The sequence below is a fragment of the Phycodurus eques genome, chromosome 22 (genome assembly GCF_024500275.1).
Source record: "Phycodurus eques isolate BA_2022a chromosome 22, UOR_Pequ_1.1, whole genome shotgun sequence".
Classification (NCBI taxonomy): domain Eukaryota; kingdom Metazoa; phylum Chordata; class Actinopteri; order Syngnathiformes; family Syngnathidae; genus Phycodurus; species Phycodurus eques.
The window spans coordinates 7529581-7546178 of record NC_084546.1 but is presented as its reverse complement, the minus strand read 5'-3'; the positions used below and the strand labels follow the sequence as shown (position 1 = coordinate 7546178).

Below are 16598 nucleotides of genomic sequence, written 5' to 3'. Positions count from 1 at the left end.
CCATAGGCTGCTTCCTATATTGTGATCAAATGAGCAAAATGAGAAACTATGCAGCATATAATGCCATGCAGTGATTCTAACCACTGTGGGAAATTATCCAATTTCACTTAGTTGGTCGGAAAATAAGGTTCACTAACTTTGTTTATTTATCAATGCGCCAGCGATTTATAGGGGCAATGCTCTTCCACTACATGACAGAAGGTACAATTGTGCTTCATATACTATTAAGCAGTAAATTTCCATACAGTGGGCTGACATTTCTTTCTCACAGCGTAAAGTTTGGGACATACTGAACTTCATCATACACACGTTATAGAAAATTGAGAATTAGTTTCCTACATCTCATTAGATTAGTTGAGGTCGGCCTTATTTTTTTTTTTCCTTTTTGTTATGTTATGATGTCTGCTCCTCATAAACACGACGAGCAGTCTTCGCATGCGCCATAATCCCTCCTCACTGTTACCCGCATCCCTCCGTTCGCACACGTTGCTGTCCGTGCTTAAGTGGCTATAAATAAATACTGTATCAGCATGCGGTGTCTGTCTTGGAGAGAGCGGTGAAAGTAGATAAGAGCCACTGAGCCTTTTGTATGACTCGGGGATTAGGACCAACTATCTGCTACGGTGTGCCAGAGTCAACACTACGCATAGAAAGTTGCATTTCATATCAAATGAAAGCTGGGTGATTGTGTGTGAGTGGCCTAATCTCTGCCTGAGAGCTTTGGCTACTTAGTGTGAGCTCGGACAGCGGATTCTTCCAAGAGTAGGACCAGGAGCGGGCTCTCCACCACTTCAATTGTGACCAACGGCAAAGAGGCAGACCGGAGTCGGGCCTTTTCCACTCTTTCCGATTCTGATGGATGTACCTCTTGAATCAACAGCAGAATGAGCCCTTCAAGGCATTTGTTGATATTTTAGATTCTTCTTTTTCTACAAGGAGCAACGGGGGAGATTTGGAAAGTACGAATCACCAAGATGCTGCAACTGAGGGCAGGTGAGTAACTGTATTCGTCCACAACAACAGGGGGTCCGTAAAAGTCACAACTGACAGAAATGTGGAGTTATTGCATCGGGTTCCCATGAGTTTTGCAACCTTTTGCATCACGAACGCAATCAAACTTTTAGGACACCCTGCAGACTGAATGCAGACAACATGTTTGGAGCGCCCATGATGACGTAATACTGTAAAAATATGGATTTTATGCCTGCGTGCGTACCACACTTTGAGAATCCCCGTTCCAGTTCGCTTTCTAATAAATAGCTGCACTCGTGACTTTTGTGATGTGACTTGTTAGTAGAAACAGCTTTCTAAACAACTGCAAACGGTTGTTATACAGCTCTTGTATGAGATGCTCCACTTGTAATTTGAAGTCAAAAGTTCAAAGTGAAATGATTCAGTATTTCATTGTTATAAAATACGATTCTCAAATGTAGACCCAAAGCAATTATTACTAATAGCTTGTATTTCATGTTAAATTTTGATCAGACAATCAAAATTGAGTTGAGATGTTGAGTGTATTTTGGACGGGTTATTGTCAACAGTCGTTGAAAACAATCGTATAGCCTTTTATTTTCAGATTTTTTTGGGGGGGGATCATCTATTATGACTCACCGCCTGTTCATAGAAATCCCAAGTTTGTCATCTTTCAAATTTGTGTGTGATAAAACAAACCTTCAGGGCAGCAGACGATGTTGGAAGTCAACCCTTTCCTGTCCAGCTAAACTACAGCCAGGGAGCAAAATTGGTTTTGTTTTTGGTTTTTGATTTTTTTATTATTATTGAATTCAGAACGTAACCATTTCACTTTGGTTTGTACTGCAAGTCCTCTGATGAATTGTTGCCGTTGCCACTGCTCACCACACAGTAGCGCTGTTGTCTCACCTCTTTTTCGAGTTCTGAGCTCGTTTGCCTTAACTCCGAATGCGCATGCGCGTGCGTGCACAGGCTTGATTACCTATCGAGCTTGTTAAGGTAACGACAATTTGTGTCTTTTAAAGAGGTTGAAGGTAAGCTGATTTTTCTGTGAGCATTTTCAGTCAGCAACCTGTTTTTTTGTTGTTGTTGCGTTGCTTGAACCACTTGAGTGGTGGTTTTTATTTTATTTTATTTTCAAGTTACAACTGACTTTCTTTGCCTCGTAACCGTTTCATAATGTCATTTTAAAAGGCAAATGCAAAGATTGTGATATATTGATGCATATTGTGTAATTTGGGTAGGCCTAAAATGAAATTATTAACGTTTGAGCAGCAACTGAATTAGTTTTAATTATTTACACCTGGTGCCTATTGTTTTTTTGTTTTGTTTTTTTTGTATTTATCTCATCATTTTATTATACTTTGTCTCTAGTATCTAGTGTGTCTAGTGTGTCGTTGTTCAAGTTAAGATTCTAATACATTTGACCCCGCAAATGAAAATAAATGCAGCAATTTAATTGGTTACTCCCTTGCCTTCACTGTCCATTTTTTTTCCACATTGGGATAATATTTGCCATTCCCATAGGGTCAATTACCTTAGACCTATTGGTCTCTGTAATATACAAGGTGCGCCAAAAGTAGGCCGGCCGACCTGTATAAACTTTAAATTTGGTTACAATGTATTGCGTTTATTTAGTATATTTATTTAACACAGCGTAATCTATATATTACTTCCAAATGGGAATTCACGGTATGGTTTCGACACTTGGTTTGGGTTTCTAGCCCGGCCAGGGTTTGGAATCGGTTTCAAGTCGGGGTCAGAGTCTTAAACAAGGGTTATGGTTTCAAATTAGGGTTTCAAGACTGATTGATTGGTTGATGTTTGTGGTGGAGATCCTAAAAGTTTAATTCTGTCACTCTTTCCGTCCTTCTATCTTCTCAGGCCATCCTTATTTCCTTCCTTCTTTCTTTCCATCCTTCGTCACTACTTTCTATCCTGCCTGCAAACCTTTCATGTCCTCCTCCATTCCACCTTTCCTTCTTTTATGACTTCCTTGCTTTCATTTGTCCAACCCTTGTAACCTTCCTTCTTGCCTTCTTTCATTTTTCATTCTTGTCCTTTCCTTGTCTCATCCTTGCTTCCTCTTGTTCTTCCTTTCATGACCATTCTTTCCCACCCTTCCTTCCTCCCTTAAAATCATTTGAAAAGTGTTTTCCTGCCTCTGTACAGTATGAGGTTTCTTTAAACTCTTTTCTCCGTGTGCTCCCTGACCACCAATTGACCATCCTGCTTGTCCGTCCCTCGGCTCCAGCCTCACTTCATCATGGACTTCTGCACGCCCCGGCCGCCACGACGCCACAACCCGGTGGACAGCATCTGCCGCAAACTGCAGACCATCCAGTGGCGCGGTGACCGGGAGCCCAATTCCCCCTTCCAGATCCCCAAGCTCTCCTCCAGCAGCTACGACAGCCCCCAGTGCGGCCTCGGGCTCAACCTGGACGCCATCTTGAAGAAAGGGGCCCAGGGACGAAAGGAGACCGGCGACGGAAAGCCCGACTCTGCGCCTTCCCAGAAGAGCAACGTGGGAGCCTCCGTCCCGCCGTCCGCTTCAGGCAACACCCCGACCCCAGCTAACATCACGTATACCATCACTAGTACCCTCGGGGAGAGGAGAGGTGTCGATCGAAGCGATCTAAAGCAATTTAAGACATGGCAGAGTTACTGCTCCACTCCCACGAGCCAGCCCAAAGACTCCCCGTACTTCACGTTCACACGAGGCAGACCCGAGTCGGCGCAGCCCGAGAGCGGAAGCGGGCCGAGCAGGAGCCCCGTGCGCTCTCGCACCTTCACCCCAATTTGCAGCACTGTCTCTTACAACCTCAACTTCAACTTCTCTGCCAGCACGGGGAGCTCCACGGAGGGTGAGGCGCCCTACCCGGCTCTGGTTGTCAAAAGACTGTCGCTGGGAGATCGAGGTAGGCAGGAACGGTTGTTGGGTGCTTGCGAGCAACCGGCTGGGAAACTGCACACAAAAGGCTAGATTTTACTTTTATTTCAAAGATTTTGGACCTAGATTTCTCACATTCAATAATTGGTTGATTGTTTATTTTGTTTATTTTGAATGTGTAGTGGGGGGGGGGATACAAAAAACTGTTATCTCATACTTAAAATCTGTGTACTGCTGGTCCAAAGGGGAATTGAAGCAACTAAAATGTATTTTAATACTAATCCTTCACCTATAAGACAAAATATCCATCAAGATGCAAGCAGTGGTGCCTTGACCTTTTTTTTTTCATTTTAAAGAAACTTGCATTGGAAAATATAAATGAAAAAACATGCTCCGCTCTCTCTGCAGCAGCAGATCAGCGGTCCTTGGTGAAGGTTACGTCCCAAAAACTTTTAAGTTCTGCGTATATTTAATTCAGTTGTGTTGACCCCTGAAATGGTATTTCCCTTCCTTTTTCCGATACAGATTGGCAAAAATATCTGGTATTTTTTTTTTTTTAGCCTTGCACATCAGTAGCGCGATCTGGCAAGTTACAATGTATCTATTTTAATCATTTGATTTTGAAGAATGAATTGGTGGCAAGTTCAAATGTCCTACTGTATGACTAGTTCTTTGTGGGGTTTTGTTTTTGTTTTTAATTTGTTAGAAATTCTTTATAGTAATGAACTTTTTAAAGAAACAAAAAAAAATGCTAAATCTAATTGCTTATCAGGATGTTTTCTAATGATGATTCACAAGCACTTTGGGATATGTGGGGGGAAAACTCTAGAGGTTGTGATAGTTCTCTAAAAAGTAAGATGATAATGAGGAAGCTGATTAAAGTGAGTCTGAATACGAACATGAGCAAATGCAAACATGGACAGTCAAAAGTTACAAAGTATAAATTGGTTGATCTTATAACACTGCACATTCTCAAAACTGTTTGTCCCCGGCGTCTCATCCTTCGTGCCCCGAGGGCGAATTATACACGACGTGTGCTTGTCGCTACTCATGTTCAGGGACCACCCTGGACTCTGAGAGCAACAACATGGCAGAAGTCAGCCTCATCTGCGAGGAGAATCTCCTCGACACCATCTTCCATGCTTGTGACACGCAGCGCCGAGGTATCGCCTACGCAAATGTACACACTAGAGCAAAATCACTCACGCTTCAATAGGGGACACCTGTTAAGGAAATAGTAGTTTATTTGCACCGAAAGAGCAGTAGTGTCTTTTTTCTTTTTCTTTTTTTTTTTTTTAAACTTCCCCATATGCCTTTAAATGGCATCACTACCTTTTACAATAGTTGTAGCGGTTTACTTTGAATGTATGTACCACTATAGAAAGGCTAGCACATATTGGAGACGGGTGGGAGGACAAGAGTTGAGTCTGGGAGAAAAGAGGCTTCTTCGAGTGCAACTGAGAAAGTTCCGGACACTGTAGAGGACTTGGAAGATGCAGTGCCCAGGATTTTGCAAACTTGCGTGTAACACGCATAGTTTCTATTGAATTATACTTCAAAATACTAATCACATGAGTAAATGTAACATGACGCGCTGGTCGATGAATACATTTTATCCATTGATTCATTTGTTTGGTCATTTTAAGCAGCTTTCGTAGTTCAACGCATATCTCTGCTGATGTGCACTGCCGACAATAACAACATGGCTGTGTGTGTGTGGGGGGGGGGGGGCTAGTTTAAAAAAAAAAGCACAGTCAGTGTTGCCCAATTAGCAAATCTTATTTAGCTTAGTCGACCTCCCAAGTGACGATTTTTGCCAAAAGTGACATTACTTTGTGTTCTGTATATAAAGAAAGGAGCCCAAGAGGGCGTCCTTTCTTAAATTTTTACCTGATCTGTAAAGAAACAAAATGCGTATTTGTATAATTTTTTGTGGAAGTTGAGAAAAGTTAATGCAAGGGGGGGGGGACTGTTTCAACACTTTTAAGACTGACTTTTAAGACCATATTTCTAGGTAAGGTGTACGTGTCTCACATTGTGGACTACTTGCGCCACACAACCAGCCGCACCCCAGAGGACAGCGGGCTGGAGGAGCTCTGCAACATGCTGGATCCTGAACGCAAAGATGTCTCCATCGACCTGGACACGTACCACGCCGTCATGAGGGAGTGGATTGAAGACTGCCGCAGCAATGGGTGAACGAATGAGGATTGGTCATCGTGTGCGTTAACAGTCCTGTGTTCTACTTTGATTCCTCTGTTGTATCCTAGGGAAGAGCCACCAGAATATGCATGCCAGGACTCGGTTAAACTACGAGACAGCCTTTCCTGTGAGTATGCGTCTCTCAAGATTGTCCCGTTTCTCAACCGGAGCATTGATGGTGTCTGTTGTGTCGTTTATTGTAGTGAGGAGGTCCATGTTGCTCAACGTGACCTCTGGAAGCTTGGAGGGCTTTGGAGGGGACGTGTCGAAAACAGAATTGTAAGTCTTGTTGAAGTACATATGGTTCATTGCAGAATTGAAGGGCAATTTAGGCCCTGACATTTTAGAAAAACAGGTAATGAACCATATTTGATGTCGTATCATATATTCTCTTTGGCGCCACCCCGAATTACAATGTCTTTTTCTGCTAATATTAATAACAGGATTGTGTTGTTTTGAGTGACACATTATTACAGGTGAAAACATGGCAAGAGGACATAGGTTCAGTCTTTCAATGTTCAGGACACTTAGCTTGGTGATTATCATTTCTGCTGAGTCCCATAGCTCACTTTGTTTTCCCCCCTTTCTCTGGACGGCTAAAAAGCGTGTATGTCGAGACACAACTTCAAGCGACTATTGCAACTGTTCATAGTATTTATGAGATAAAACAAAATTACAAGGAAGACATATCAACAAAATCATATCAAAAAAAGCAAATTTAAAATGTATTTTATCCGCTCTTTTTGATATGCAAGTTGGTCATCGAGAGGGAGGGACAAGAAAAAGCTTTTTTTTTTTTTTTTTAAAGAGGGGCTCTAGAACTATTTGGTATGTTATATAAATAATATTTAGGTGTCACTTTTAAACAGTTACATTTTGTCTCAGGGCAACTACACAGAATGTACACAAGTGCATGGACTATTTGAAATTTTATCGGGGGAAGGGGCCGAAAAAATATCCTCCACTTCTGGACTGACCCGCATTTGACCGTGTCCCCTTTACAGTGAAACATCAGAGCTGGTGAACTGCCTTGCCGACCTCCAGATGAGCAACCAAAAGCTCCAGGAGGAAGTGAAGAAGCTGAAACAAGCGGTGGAAGCAATGGAAGAGAGCAACCAAAAGCTGGCAGATGAGAACGAGGAGCTGCGCAACCAGACCAGAGCGTAAGATGTCGTCACGGTTACAACGGTGCGAGGCGACTTACTGCTGTTATTTTTATTTTATTTTTTTTAATTTTTTTTTTTTCCCCTCCCTTTCCACAGTCACCAGCAACTGGTCCACAAAGAGAAGATGCTGCACGATGAAGTGGAAGAAATGAAGGCCACTCTGAGCTGCACGGAGGAAGGCAGAGCGCGCGCCTCCGCGCGCAGCAAACACGTGGTCAGACAAAACTCACCCACAACGCAGCTCGCATACCCGCACATGCAGTCCTGTGAAAAATATCTGTACGAAGCCGTCGGGATGATAAAACGGAGGTGAACTGCTTCCTCTTTGCAGGAGAAAGAAAACCAAGCTCTCATAGCCAAGATTGCTTCTTTTGAGGACGAGGTACATTTTCCGGATGTGCTTACACTGTGGATGAGCATGGCTATAATGCCCTAACTCTTTCTCTCATGGCTCCCTAGAACTTCAAGGTCACTATGGAGATGGACGAGCTTCAGAAGAGAATAGCGGAGCTGTGTGACATTAACAGTGACCTTCAGGTTACCACAACCCCCCCCCCCCCACCCCCCCACCCCACCTCCACACCCCCATGCAGTATTTTGCCCTGCGTTTATATTCCTATTAATCTTTTGCTTTTCTTTTTTTTATCGGTGCGTTCTCCCACGTCAAGTCACTCGATAAATGCTGCTTGGTTGTGTAACGTTCATGTCCTTGTCCTCAGGTGCAGATTCACACTTTCGATACCGTCATCACTGAAAAGGAATCTCTTATACAAGAGGTCCTATTCAAATCTTTTTATTCTCTTCACTGCTGACCTGTCTGAGGTCAAATACTTGCCTCTTTTCTTTCCTTTATACATTTTGGTTATATCTTTTTGCAGAGGAGCAGACAGATTGACGAGCTCAAGACGGCAGTGGAAGAATACTCCTCCATTACGGAGGTCAGTGTTTTCATATCTATACACTATCCTGATCTTTTTTTTTTTTTTTTTTTTTTTTTTTTTTTTCTCCCCCCCCCCCCAAATGTAATGTTTTATTTATAGAATATTGGCTGTTGGTGGTTTGTTTCAGTTACTAAGGGCTGACAAGAGCAAACTGGAGAACCACATGCAAATGATGCATCCGGACCTTTCTGGGTAAGTTTCAGATATAAAAGAAGAGTGATTGGTCCAAAAAGTATTATTTATTCACTTCAAATAACATATCTTTAAACTATGCCTACGACATATCGTGACAGGCAGAACAATTAAATGCTCTTCTCCTCGAGGGCATAAGGTACAATGAACTGTATATCCATCTGTTGCCATTTGTACAACAGATTAAGTGATGACAAACTTTGAAACAAACTGTCCTGGAGAACATCCAAACCCAGGCACTGTAAATTGACATGAGATCTTTATTTCAGTTTATGCAGGGTGTCCAAAACGCCGTTTTGCACTTCGTTTCAGGTGTCATTCGGACAGACAGGAACTATGTGCCTTGGCTCCGTCAACATTGGGAAACACTGTAATCGGCGGGGACATTACTGGGAGTCGGATTAATTTGGCTGTGAAATGTTTGCAAATGAACCGTTTTCAGTTTTGCCTTTTGTTTGCCTCAACAGTGCTGGAGTGTCTCTTTCGGTAGCCTACAGGTTGAACCAGAGCACTTCAGGATCCCTGCAAACAGAACTGGCCCTGGCTCAGTCACCAACGGAGGTCAGCACTTCATCTACGCTTCTACCGCTGCTGCGCTTTACAAATTCAGACGTCACGTGAATGAATGGCTCTCCTCCTCCTCAGCCTGTCCATGGGGTTGACCAATTACCCAACAATGTGTGTCTTGCCTCGCCGCTGGATGAGACTCTGGACAGAGAGGTGCTGATCATGATGCATGGACCCAGCCCAGAACTCATGGCTCAGGAGTTCAAGAAACTCCTGAACAGAATGGTAGTAACGCGAAATGAAGTGTTTGGAGCCCAAGGGCATGTCCACAAACACAGCAAAACACTTTTTCTGCCTTTAATTCTCACACACAGTGCAAATATCAAAACTTATCAACATATTTAGTCCTTCTGAATACTGTATTTCTTAGAAAACTTTCAAGCTGTAATTCTTTCATTATTCCTATCTGTGTCCTGTAGAAGACTGATTTCAGACAAGATACCAACATTGTCCTGTCTACAATCAAAACTTTACTAGATGACCACTCAAAACCAGGGTTTGACACTGACACCAGTCTTGAGGTGACGCATAATCGTTAAACTCGCAACAAACCCATTATCTTCATGACTTTCTCTACATTGTTCCTTCCTGTGAGTGTCTTGTCTTTATCTCTGCTTCATGAGGCATGGCAATTTTGCAGCGTTATCTTTCTCAGCGTCCACCTGTTGCAAATTTATCTCCATCATTACATAGTTCTCTCTTTCCCACACACTATCGCACTCTCTTATATAACTCTCTCGCCAGCCCCATCCGAAGCGGCGCTGTTTATTGTAGCGTGAACACAACCCACTCCCCTTCTCGCTCACTCTTGACTATCCTCTTCTTTCGTCCCCCGCCCTCTTCCTTCAGCTGTGTTGCCACCCTGCATTCATTAGGCACGTTCGGTCATACAGCAGTAAACACACAAGGGGGAAAGCCAGCATTAGTTGAGTGCCAGTAAAAGTGTCTGCTCATGAGAGAGTCAGCTGACAGCCATGGAAGTCACCTATAACAGTTTGGTGTGATTTGAACAACCCGACCTGAGCGAGAGACTGTCCCGTTTGGTGTTGTCTTTCGACAGGCGGTGCAGGCCGCGCTGGACGCAACGAGAGAAGACTGGGCCCGTAGCCTGGACCAGCTAGCCCAGTACACTGACTCCATAGAGACGGAACTGATTAAAATGACCAGTAATATGAGGAGGTCCCGGACTGAGATCTTGCACCTTTCAGTCAGGTAACTTTGACATTTTCTGCTTCTGATAGTCCCTTCGTGTCGTCACGCTCAGTGGGGGAAGGATCTCGTCAGTCGTGCTGACCACAATGACCTTGAAGAGGCCCACCTGACTGTGTTTGGGCCAGGCCTTCAATGTATGACTGTTTGTAATAAGCTAGCTTCTCTAGATGAGTGTGTGCGTGTGTGTGTGTGTGTGTTTGGCTTGCTTCTCATGTAATAGAGGCAAAAATGTCCATCTTGAAACATAAACATCCACTTTTGAAAATCTTCAAAACTCATTTAAGGCTGCTGAAAGTAAATTGAACTGGCTGTTAACTCATTCACTTCGCATATTGCAGGCTGTTTATGCCCCGTACGAGCTTATTGGTGGATATTTTTAACTGAAACCTGTCAGCCAATTGGAAAAGGGGTCCCGCGAGTAGCAGATGAAACGAAAGGGCTGAGGAGATATGTTGAGAAATACTGATATTCTGAAGGCATTTTGTGACCAGATTTTCCAAAGGTGATATCACACAAAAATGTTCCCCAAAAAGTCCTTTGTTCTCCCCAGACAAAAAAAATAATTTCTCCAGAATCCATTATCCGATTTTGAAAATTCTTGGTGCGTTGTACTTGTGTTGAAGTGGCCATTTCACACTCAAGCTTTTTGAAAGAGAATGGGATTTTGATGGCAAAATAATTATTCTGTTTAGATGCAACTATGAAATGCGCCGTGAGCGATGCGGATTCATCGCATGGCTCGAGTTGCATTTCAGTGGCTTTTTCGCATGGCGATCGTCATTCACTCATGAACTGCGCTATTATTTCTCACAATCTCGGCACGCACTTTCTACTTCGACAACGTACTCCTTTTACAACATGCGTAGCCGAGTGTGAGGTGTCTAAACTTGTCAGACTTCCAACCTGTTGCCGTTTGTCTCCCTCGTAATCAGTGTGACAAGCCGAGATTCACGACCTCATCTTTATCTTCCACTCAAAAGCTGTGCTAATTTCCAATCCAAAACGATGCAACACCACCACCTCCAGTGATCTGTTAGTCATTAAAGTGGTTTCCAGACCTGAATTTTATAGACAAGCTGGGTGAGACCTTCTATGCCTACCCAATGAGAAACCACCTTGACGCAAATATGCGTTGGAGGCAGTAAATGGTTGTATTCCAGGTGACGAATATGAACCTCCATGGCAGTGAATGAGTTAATGTAATGTAATGTAATGTGTGTGTGTGCGCGTGTGCGCGTGCGTGTGCAGAGCTGTATAAGAGAGTCACTGCGGCTCAGTCCCAGCCAGAGTGAAGGGGGTCAGACTGGTGCTCACAAACTTTAGATGAAAAGGGCTTATTCCTCATCCCAGTTTTAGGATTTGAAAATCAGTGCCCAGCGTGCCGTCTCTAATTAGCAGGTATTGGATCTGTAAAACAAACCTGCATCGGGCCAGTTGGAGAACTGGCGCTGGTCACCCTGGGAAACAGAATGGGACACTGCATGGGCCTGCGGATTGGGTACAGTATGTCCCCACTGTACTGCTTTCTAGGAACTCTCTCCATCTCTTATGGAATGCTTTGGCAACTTGCGTGTTCATAGTCATTCTCCTGTGATTGATTTTGTTGTTGTTGTTGTCTTTTCGCATGCAGGGTGCAGGATCAAGAGAACCAGAAGCGGCAACTCGGTGAGGAACTAGAGCAGCTCAAGACTCCTCAAGACAGCAGAGAAGCCTCATGCCAGACACCTGCCCCAGAAGAGGAGGTCAGTTTGAGGGAAAAGTTGAATGACAGCTTCTCTATTGCACTTCAACCTCTCTGACTGTATTAATTGCATTTCCATTGGTGTTGGTTTGCCTGTTTGCAATGGGTTGTTAGTCTTTATTGCTTTACAAGTCCTTATGTGCACATATCAGAATATTATCATTCCTCGACTGATTTAGTGATTCATGTTTCACAAGTTTGTGTGCTTTGAAAACAGTGGTGGGTTTCTGACTAGTACAGACACCCACACACTACTCCTCATCAAATTGCACTGACGTCCACTCAAACATTGCCATAATTCTACCTTTTTTACAGCAAATATGAGCTTGGTGCTGTTTTTAATAGCAACATATGAGCTTTCTGAATGCAAGTTGTGGCTCTGATTTTGTAAAACCATCTTCTCCTTCGCTGAATATTGTCTTTATTTGTCCTCTATAAGACTGGGGATGACCTGGAATGGGATGAGGAATATGCCCTTCAAGATTTCCTGAAAAACGAAATGGCGGAGAGCAACTCACGAGCGCGGGGTGACGTAACGGACGGCGGACAGACGGAGGACGGAGACGAGAGGTGGACGGTGGTGAATGGCACGGGCGAGGGAGAAGTGAGGGACACGTCCACTCCTGTGTCTGCCAAGCTGGAGGTTTCCCAGGATGGACACTGTCTGGCAGTTGCAGGCCAAGGTGAAGCAAAAAGATTTTCATGTAACATATTAAGTTTTTTAAAGTAGAAGCCAAGTGCTTTGCATCATCTTAAACCAAAAACGTACCAGAGTATCCCATTCTAATAAGGGTCATTTAGCTAGATTGGATAATACGCCTGTAATCCATCCGTGAGTCAAAGGACACTCAGCCAGCCTTGAAGCACCATCACAGTTCAGATCCACATCTCGTGGACGAAGACCCCTTGCCTTCTATGGTGGTTCGATTCCACAAGGGATGTGTGTGAAGGACGTGTGTGTCGGAGAGTCTTCCTCAAGGCCCTTCTATGGCCAGGTGTAAGGGCTGTCTGAGGCCACGCAGTGAGCAGTAATCCCCTCCATTCCTCTCCTGCATGAGTGGCTGGCAGGCAGGGAGACAAAAAAAAGTGTGTGCGCAAATGTGGTCACTAATGCCACTTCGGCCATGGATGATATTCTAACCCCTTTGCCCCTCCTTCTGCATGGTTCTCTTCCAAATACTCTGTGACCTTTCATGGAAGAAGGCAGGGTTGCCTTCTAGATATCTCTTAACCAGGATAAATTGTTCAAACGTCAGATTCAATTTCCTGTTTCTTATGCCATCCTTACATCCGCTTGTGTGTGTGTTCTCTTAATTTTGTGTGTCACAGAACCTCCGGAGCCACAGGTGAACCTCCATTGTTTGCAGGTAAAATGAATTCTGAAATTGGTTTTTATTGCAATGGGAGCCCAGTGCTCACTGGTCACATCACATTTTGGGTTACGATATAAGCAAAATGATGCAGTTAAAGGCTATTACACTTCACTACCTGTCGGGCGGAATCGTTGCAGCTCTAAAACCATCACTTTTCAGGAAATGCAAAATAAATAAATAAAACAGTTTGTTGAGCCATTAACATTGCATTGTCAAAGTGAGCAAGCCATTTTCAATACTTTGGTCAATAATATGTAAAAAAAAAATAATAATAATAATAACAGACCCATGTGGGATCTGAACAGTCGTATCAATTTGTGAAAAAATTGAATATTGACCAGATGGAAATTAAAAAGTTTTTTTTTTTAGCTGATAAATCATTTAATCAAGGAATAGTCTCTCCATTAATCGATTTATTAAAAATAATTGAGTTGCAGCCCTATTCTTTTTGACAGGAATCACAGTGCTTTTCAGCAACCCTTCACTGAAAGAATTTGATGCTTTGTGATGTTTCGTAGCTTCTTTTCTAAACTGTCTGTTTCTATTTCCAGTGTGTGCCTGTTGTTGGACGCGACTAACGTACATTGCATATTCAAACGTATTACCACTTCTATTTTCAAATACAGTACGTGGCATGTTTTTTTTTTTTCTTTTTCTTTTAGGACGAGGCAGCAATACCATCGGACGCCCACTCACAGGCTGTCAGCCCCGAGCACCCAGCGGCGGATGCCCTGCCTGATCCGTCCCACTCAGACAGCCGCAGTAAGACCTCTGCCGCCGCCTCCTCGCTTTTGTACAATCTCGACGCAGATCTGTGCGTTGAGTTGTCCGTTCAACACTTCACACTGCATGTTTACGACTTAACCAATGAATGAGTCATATCCTGAGTTGCTTGCTGTTTCTGAAAACGGAAGATGCTCAAAAATAATATTGCACTTTGCAGTATTTACACAAGTGAGCTTTTCTCTCTGGCAAATTCCTGGAACATGCATGGAAAGAATAAACATGCAACATGGCGTTTGCATGTTCTCCCCATGCTTGCTTGGGTATTCTCCGGCTTCCTCCCACATTCTAAACGCATGCATGTTGGACTAAGTGAAGGGACAAAATGGGGGGTGTCAAACTGAAATCCATCACAAGCCATGTTACGGTTGCCCTCGGGGGCCTGGTTATAACAGCGAATCGCTCTGGGTGTAACGCTACACCAAAGATCACGGTTCAGTACATACCTAGGTTTTAAATTCACAGTTTGGTTCACATTCTGTTCAGTAATGGAACAAACCTAAAAAACAAACAATCTGCTACAATATCTGTGTAAATGGGCCGATTTAATGGGATAAAAAGAGCCCGCCACATCTTAAAGTTTCTGTATTTTGGCTATTTAGACCTCCACAGAGTAACTCTCTAACATGGGCTTAGTATAAGTGTCAATTTCATTTTTGAAAAAACAAACAAAAAACACTTTGGTTTTGTCATACATGTGTCCAGAAAAGGTCCCTCTGACAGCTACTTCTGTTTGACCCAGTTTTGTATCCGCATTGTCCATATTTGGCTGAGACCACCCCCTTTCCTCTGATTGATTGCCTCTGTATCAAAGACCCACTTGAGAGCACAAGTTTATGTTGACGGCGCTGACTAAGAAGCGGAGAGGTACGCGGAGCTCTTTGCGAGTGACGTAGATAAGCTCGAGAAATTCGAATGACCTGATTTCAGTCCTCTGCAGAAAAACGTCTGCAACTCAGGAATGCGTGGATGATTTTAATTCATATTTCACACATTTACTGAGACACCATAGAGACGATCTTAGTTCCCAAATACTAGAAAAAGATGGCTTTGCAAAAATATGTGCCTGAAATCTTTTAAAAGTGAAATAAATAGTTTTCTAATCTTTATTTTGGGAAATTAAGGATGCAAACGTGTACGGTAAACAGTTCGGACTGTGAGTTTTGCACTAAAACTTGTTTGTTACTCCTATGGTCCCCCCCCCGACCCCCCCTTGCGAGCGAGAAGCTGAGCTACACTGAGTCTGTTGACGGGCTAGGCATGCTACTCCGGCGTAATCTTGTGCACTGTGAGATTAGGTGTGGCATTAACATTTATTTTTTGCTTTTCTGTCCAGGGGCAGAGACAGATGAGACGACAGTGTCTCAGTCCTTGTCTGATCAGGATCCAATAACTATGCCCACTCCAACCAACAATGCACCACCCAATGAGGTCGCTCCTCCGAATGAGAGGTGAATGAAGACGATACTAAAAAGTAATAGTAATAATATAATTACATATAGTTCACTGGGTTCACCGTTTGATAACATTCCCAGTTGAATTTCATCTTATCACTGCTGGTGTAGTTCCATCTGACATCACCATATTTACCAGGTTTCATCATTTCCCTATGACGTGATCCTGGCCCACATTTGCTAGTCAAAGGTTGTTTTCCTGTCTGTGGGCGGAGTTGCACTAGCAAGATAGTTTCCTCTGCTGCCATGCTTTGCATAGCATCAGCCCACCGACAACGAAATGGAACCTGCTCCTCATCAGAATGTCGCTATAACGTAAAAGGACAAGAATGTATTAACTTAAAAGTTATTGAAATGGACCATTCTGTGCACAGCATCCAACTGTCCGGCGAGGACCACAAGCAGGAAGACAAAGAGGGTGACGTGAGCAGCACTGCGGTCAGTAGCACATAGGAAGTGTTTAAATGTCAAAGGGAACAGTTTCCTCTATTTTCAACAGCTCACCACTTCCTCTATTCTCATTCCTCCTCTCCTTCTTAGCTGTGATACGGGGGGGGGGGGGGGGAGTGTATGTTTTGAAGGGAGGTGATGGGATTCGGAATGATGGAACTTGTTTTCACTCTGAGGTTGTTGAGTGAAAAGTCCTTTCACTCTGCACGTGGGGGGAAAAGTAGGGATCAGAAAATGGCATGGGTATTATTGCTCTTGGCTGCCATCCACTTATCTGAAATATGGTTCCAAAAGCGGCAAGTAAGATACACGTACTTGCTTTTTCACTTTTTTTTTGCCTTCAATTTACCACTACTAACCTTCAGGCTGTGGCTAGTTTCAGTTTAACTGTATCCAATTGGGCATTATGTACAGTTATACCATGACACAATATCCTGTGTTGCGTTGCTCAGAGTCAGAACACTCTCCTTACTCCATTGTGCAAATGTTCACAATCAAGTGTATGCAGGCGGTACACCTCCACCCCTTAGCACTGTGCCAGTGTTAGCGAGTCCTCTGAGCACCCTCATACACACACGCAGCTGCAGAGCTCTCCGTGAAACGCACGTTATGTAAGGATTTAGCCAAATGTGTCTCTTCCACACACCGTGGAGCT

General features: G+C 43.5%; 1 protein-coding gene across 6 annotated transcripts in view; it reads left to right on the top strand.

Moving 5' to 3' along the window:
• Window positions 1–557: 557 nt before the first annotated feature.
• The window catches only part of lrmp (lymphoid-restricted membrane protein), a 25568-nt gene continuing 9527 nt past the window's right edge, over window positions 558–16598 (top strand). For 5 of the 6 annotated variants that reach the window (XR_009767525.1, XM_061667412.1, XM_061667417.1 and 2 more), the window contains exons 1-23: window positions 558–993; window positions 3227–3890; window positions 4921–5025; window positions 5877–6057; window positions 6133–6191; window positions 6268–6343; window positions 7069–7227; window positions 7327–7444; window positions 7562–7612; window positions 7690–7767; window positions 7950–8006; window positions 8109–8168; window positions 8299–8363; window positions 8831–8924; window positions 9009–9155; window positions 9350–9451; window positions 9991–10142; window positions 11773–11884; window positions 12323–12566; window positions 13213–13250; window positions 13919–14018; window positions 15376–15490; window positions 15868–15931. Coding sequence is in view for 5 of the 6 variants with exons in the window: in XM_061667412.1 (XP_061523396.1) it covers window positions 3239–3890; window positions 4921–5025; window positions 5877–6057; window positions 6133–6191; window positions 6268–6343; window positions 7069–7227; window positions 7327–7444; window positions 7562–7612; window positions 7690–7767; window positions 7950–8006; window positions 8109–8168; window positions 8299–8363; window positions 8831–8924; window positions 9009–9155; window positions 9350–9451; window positions 9991–10142; window positions 11773–11884; window positions 12323–12566; window positions 13213–13250; window positions 13919–14018; window positions 15376–15490; window positions 15868–15931 (2829 nt within the window). In the remaining variant the exon portion in view is untranslated. The remainder of the gene's footprint in view (window positions 994–3226; window positions 3891–4920; window positions 5026–5876; window positions 6058–6132; window positions 6192–6267; window positions 6344–7068; window positions 7228–7326; window positions 7445–7561; window positions 7613–7689; window positions 7768–7949; window positions 8007–8108; window positions 8169–8298; window positions 8364–8830; window positions 8925–9008; window positions 9156–9349; window positions 9452–9990; window positions 10143–11772; window positions 11885–12322; window positions 12567–13212; window positions 13251–13918; window positions 14019–15375; window positions 15491–15867; window positions 15932–16598) is intronic. The other variant, XM_061667416.1, reaches the window with a different exon arrangement.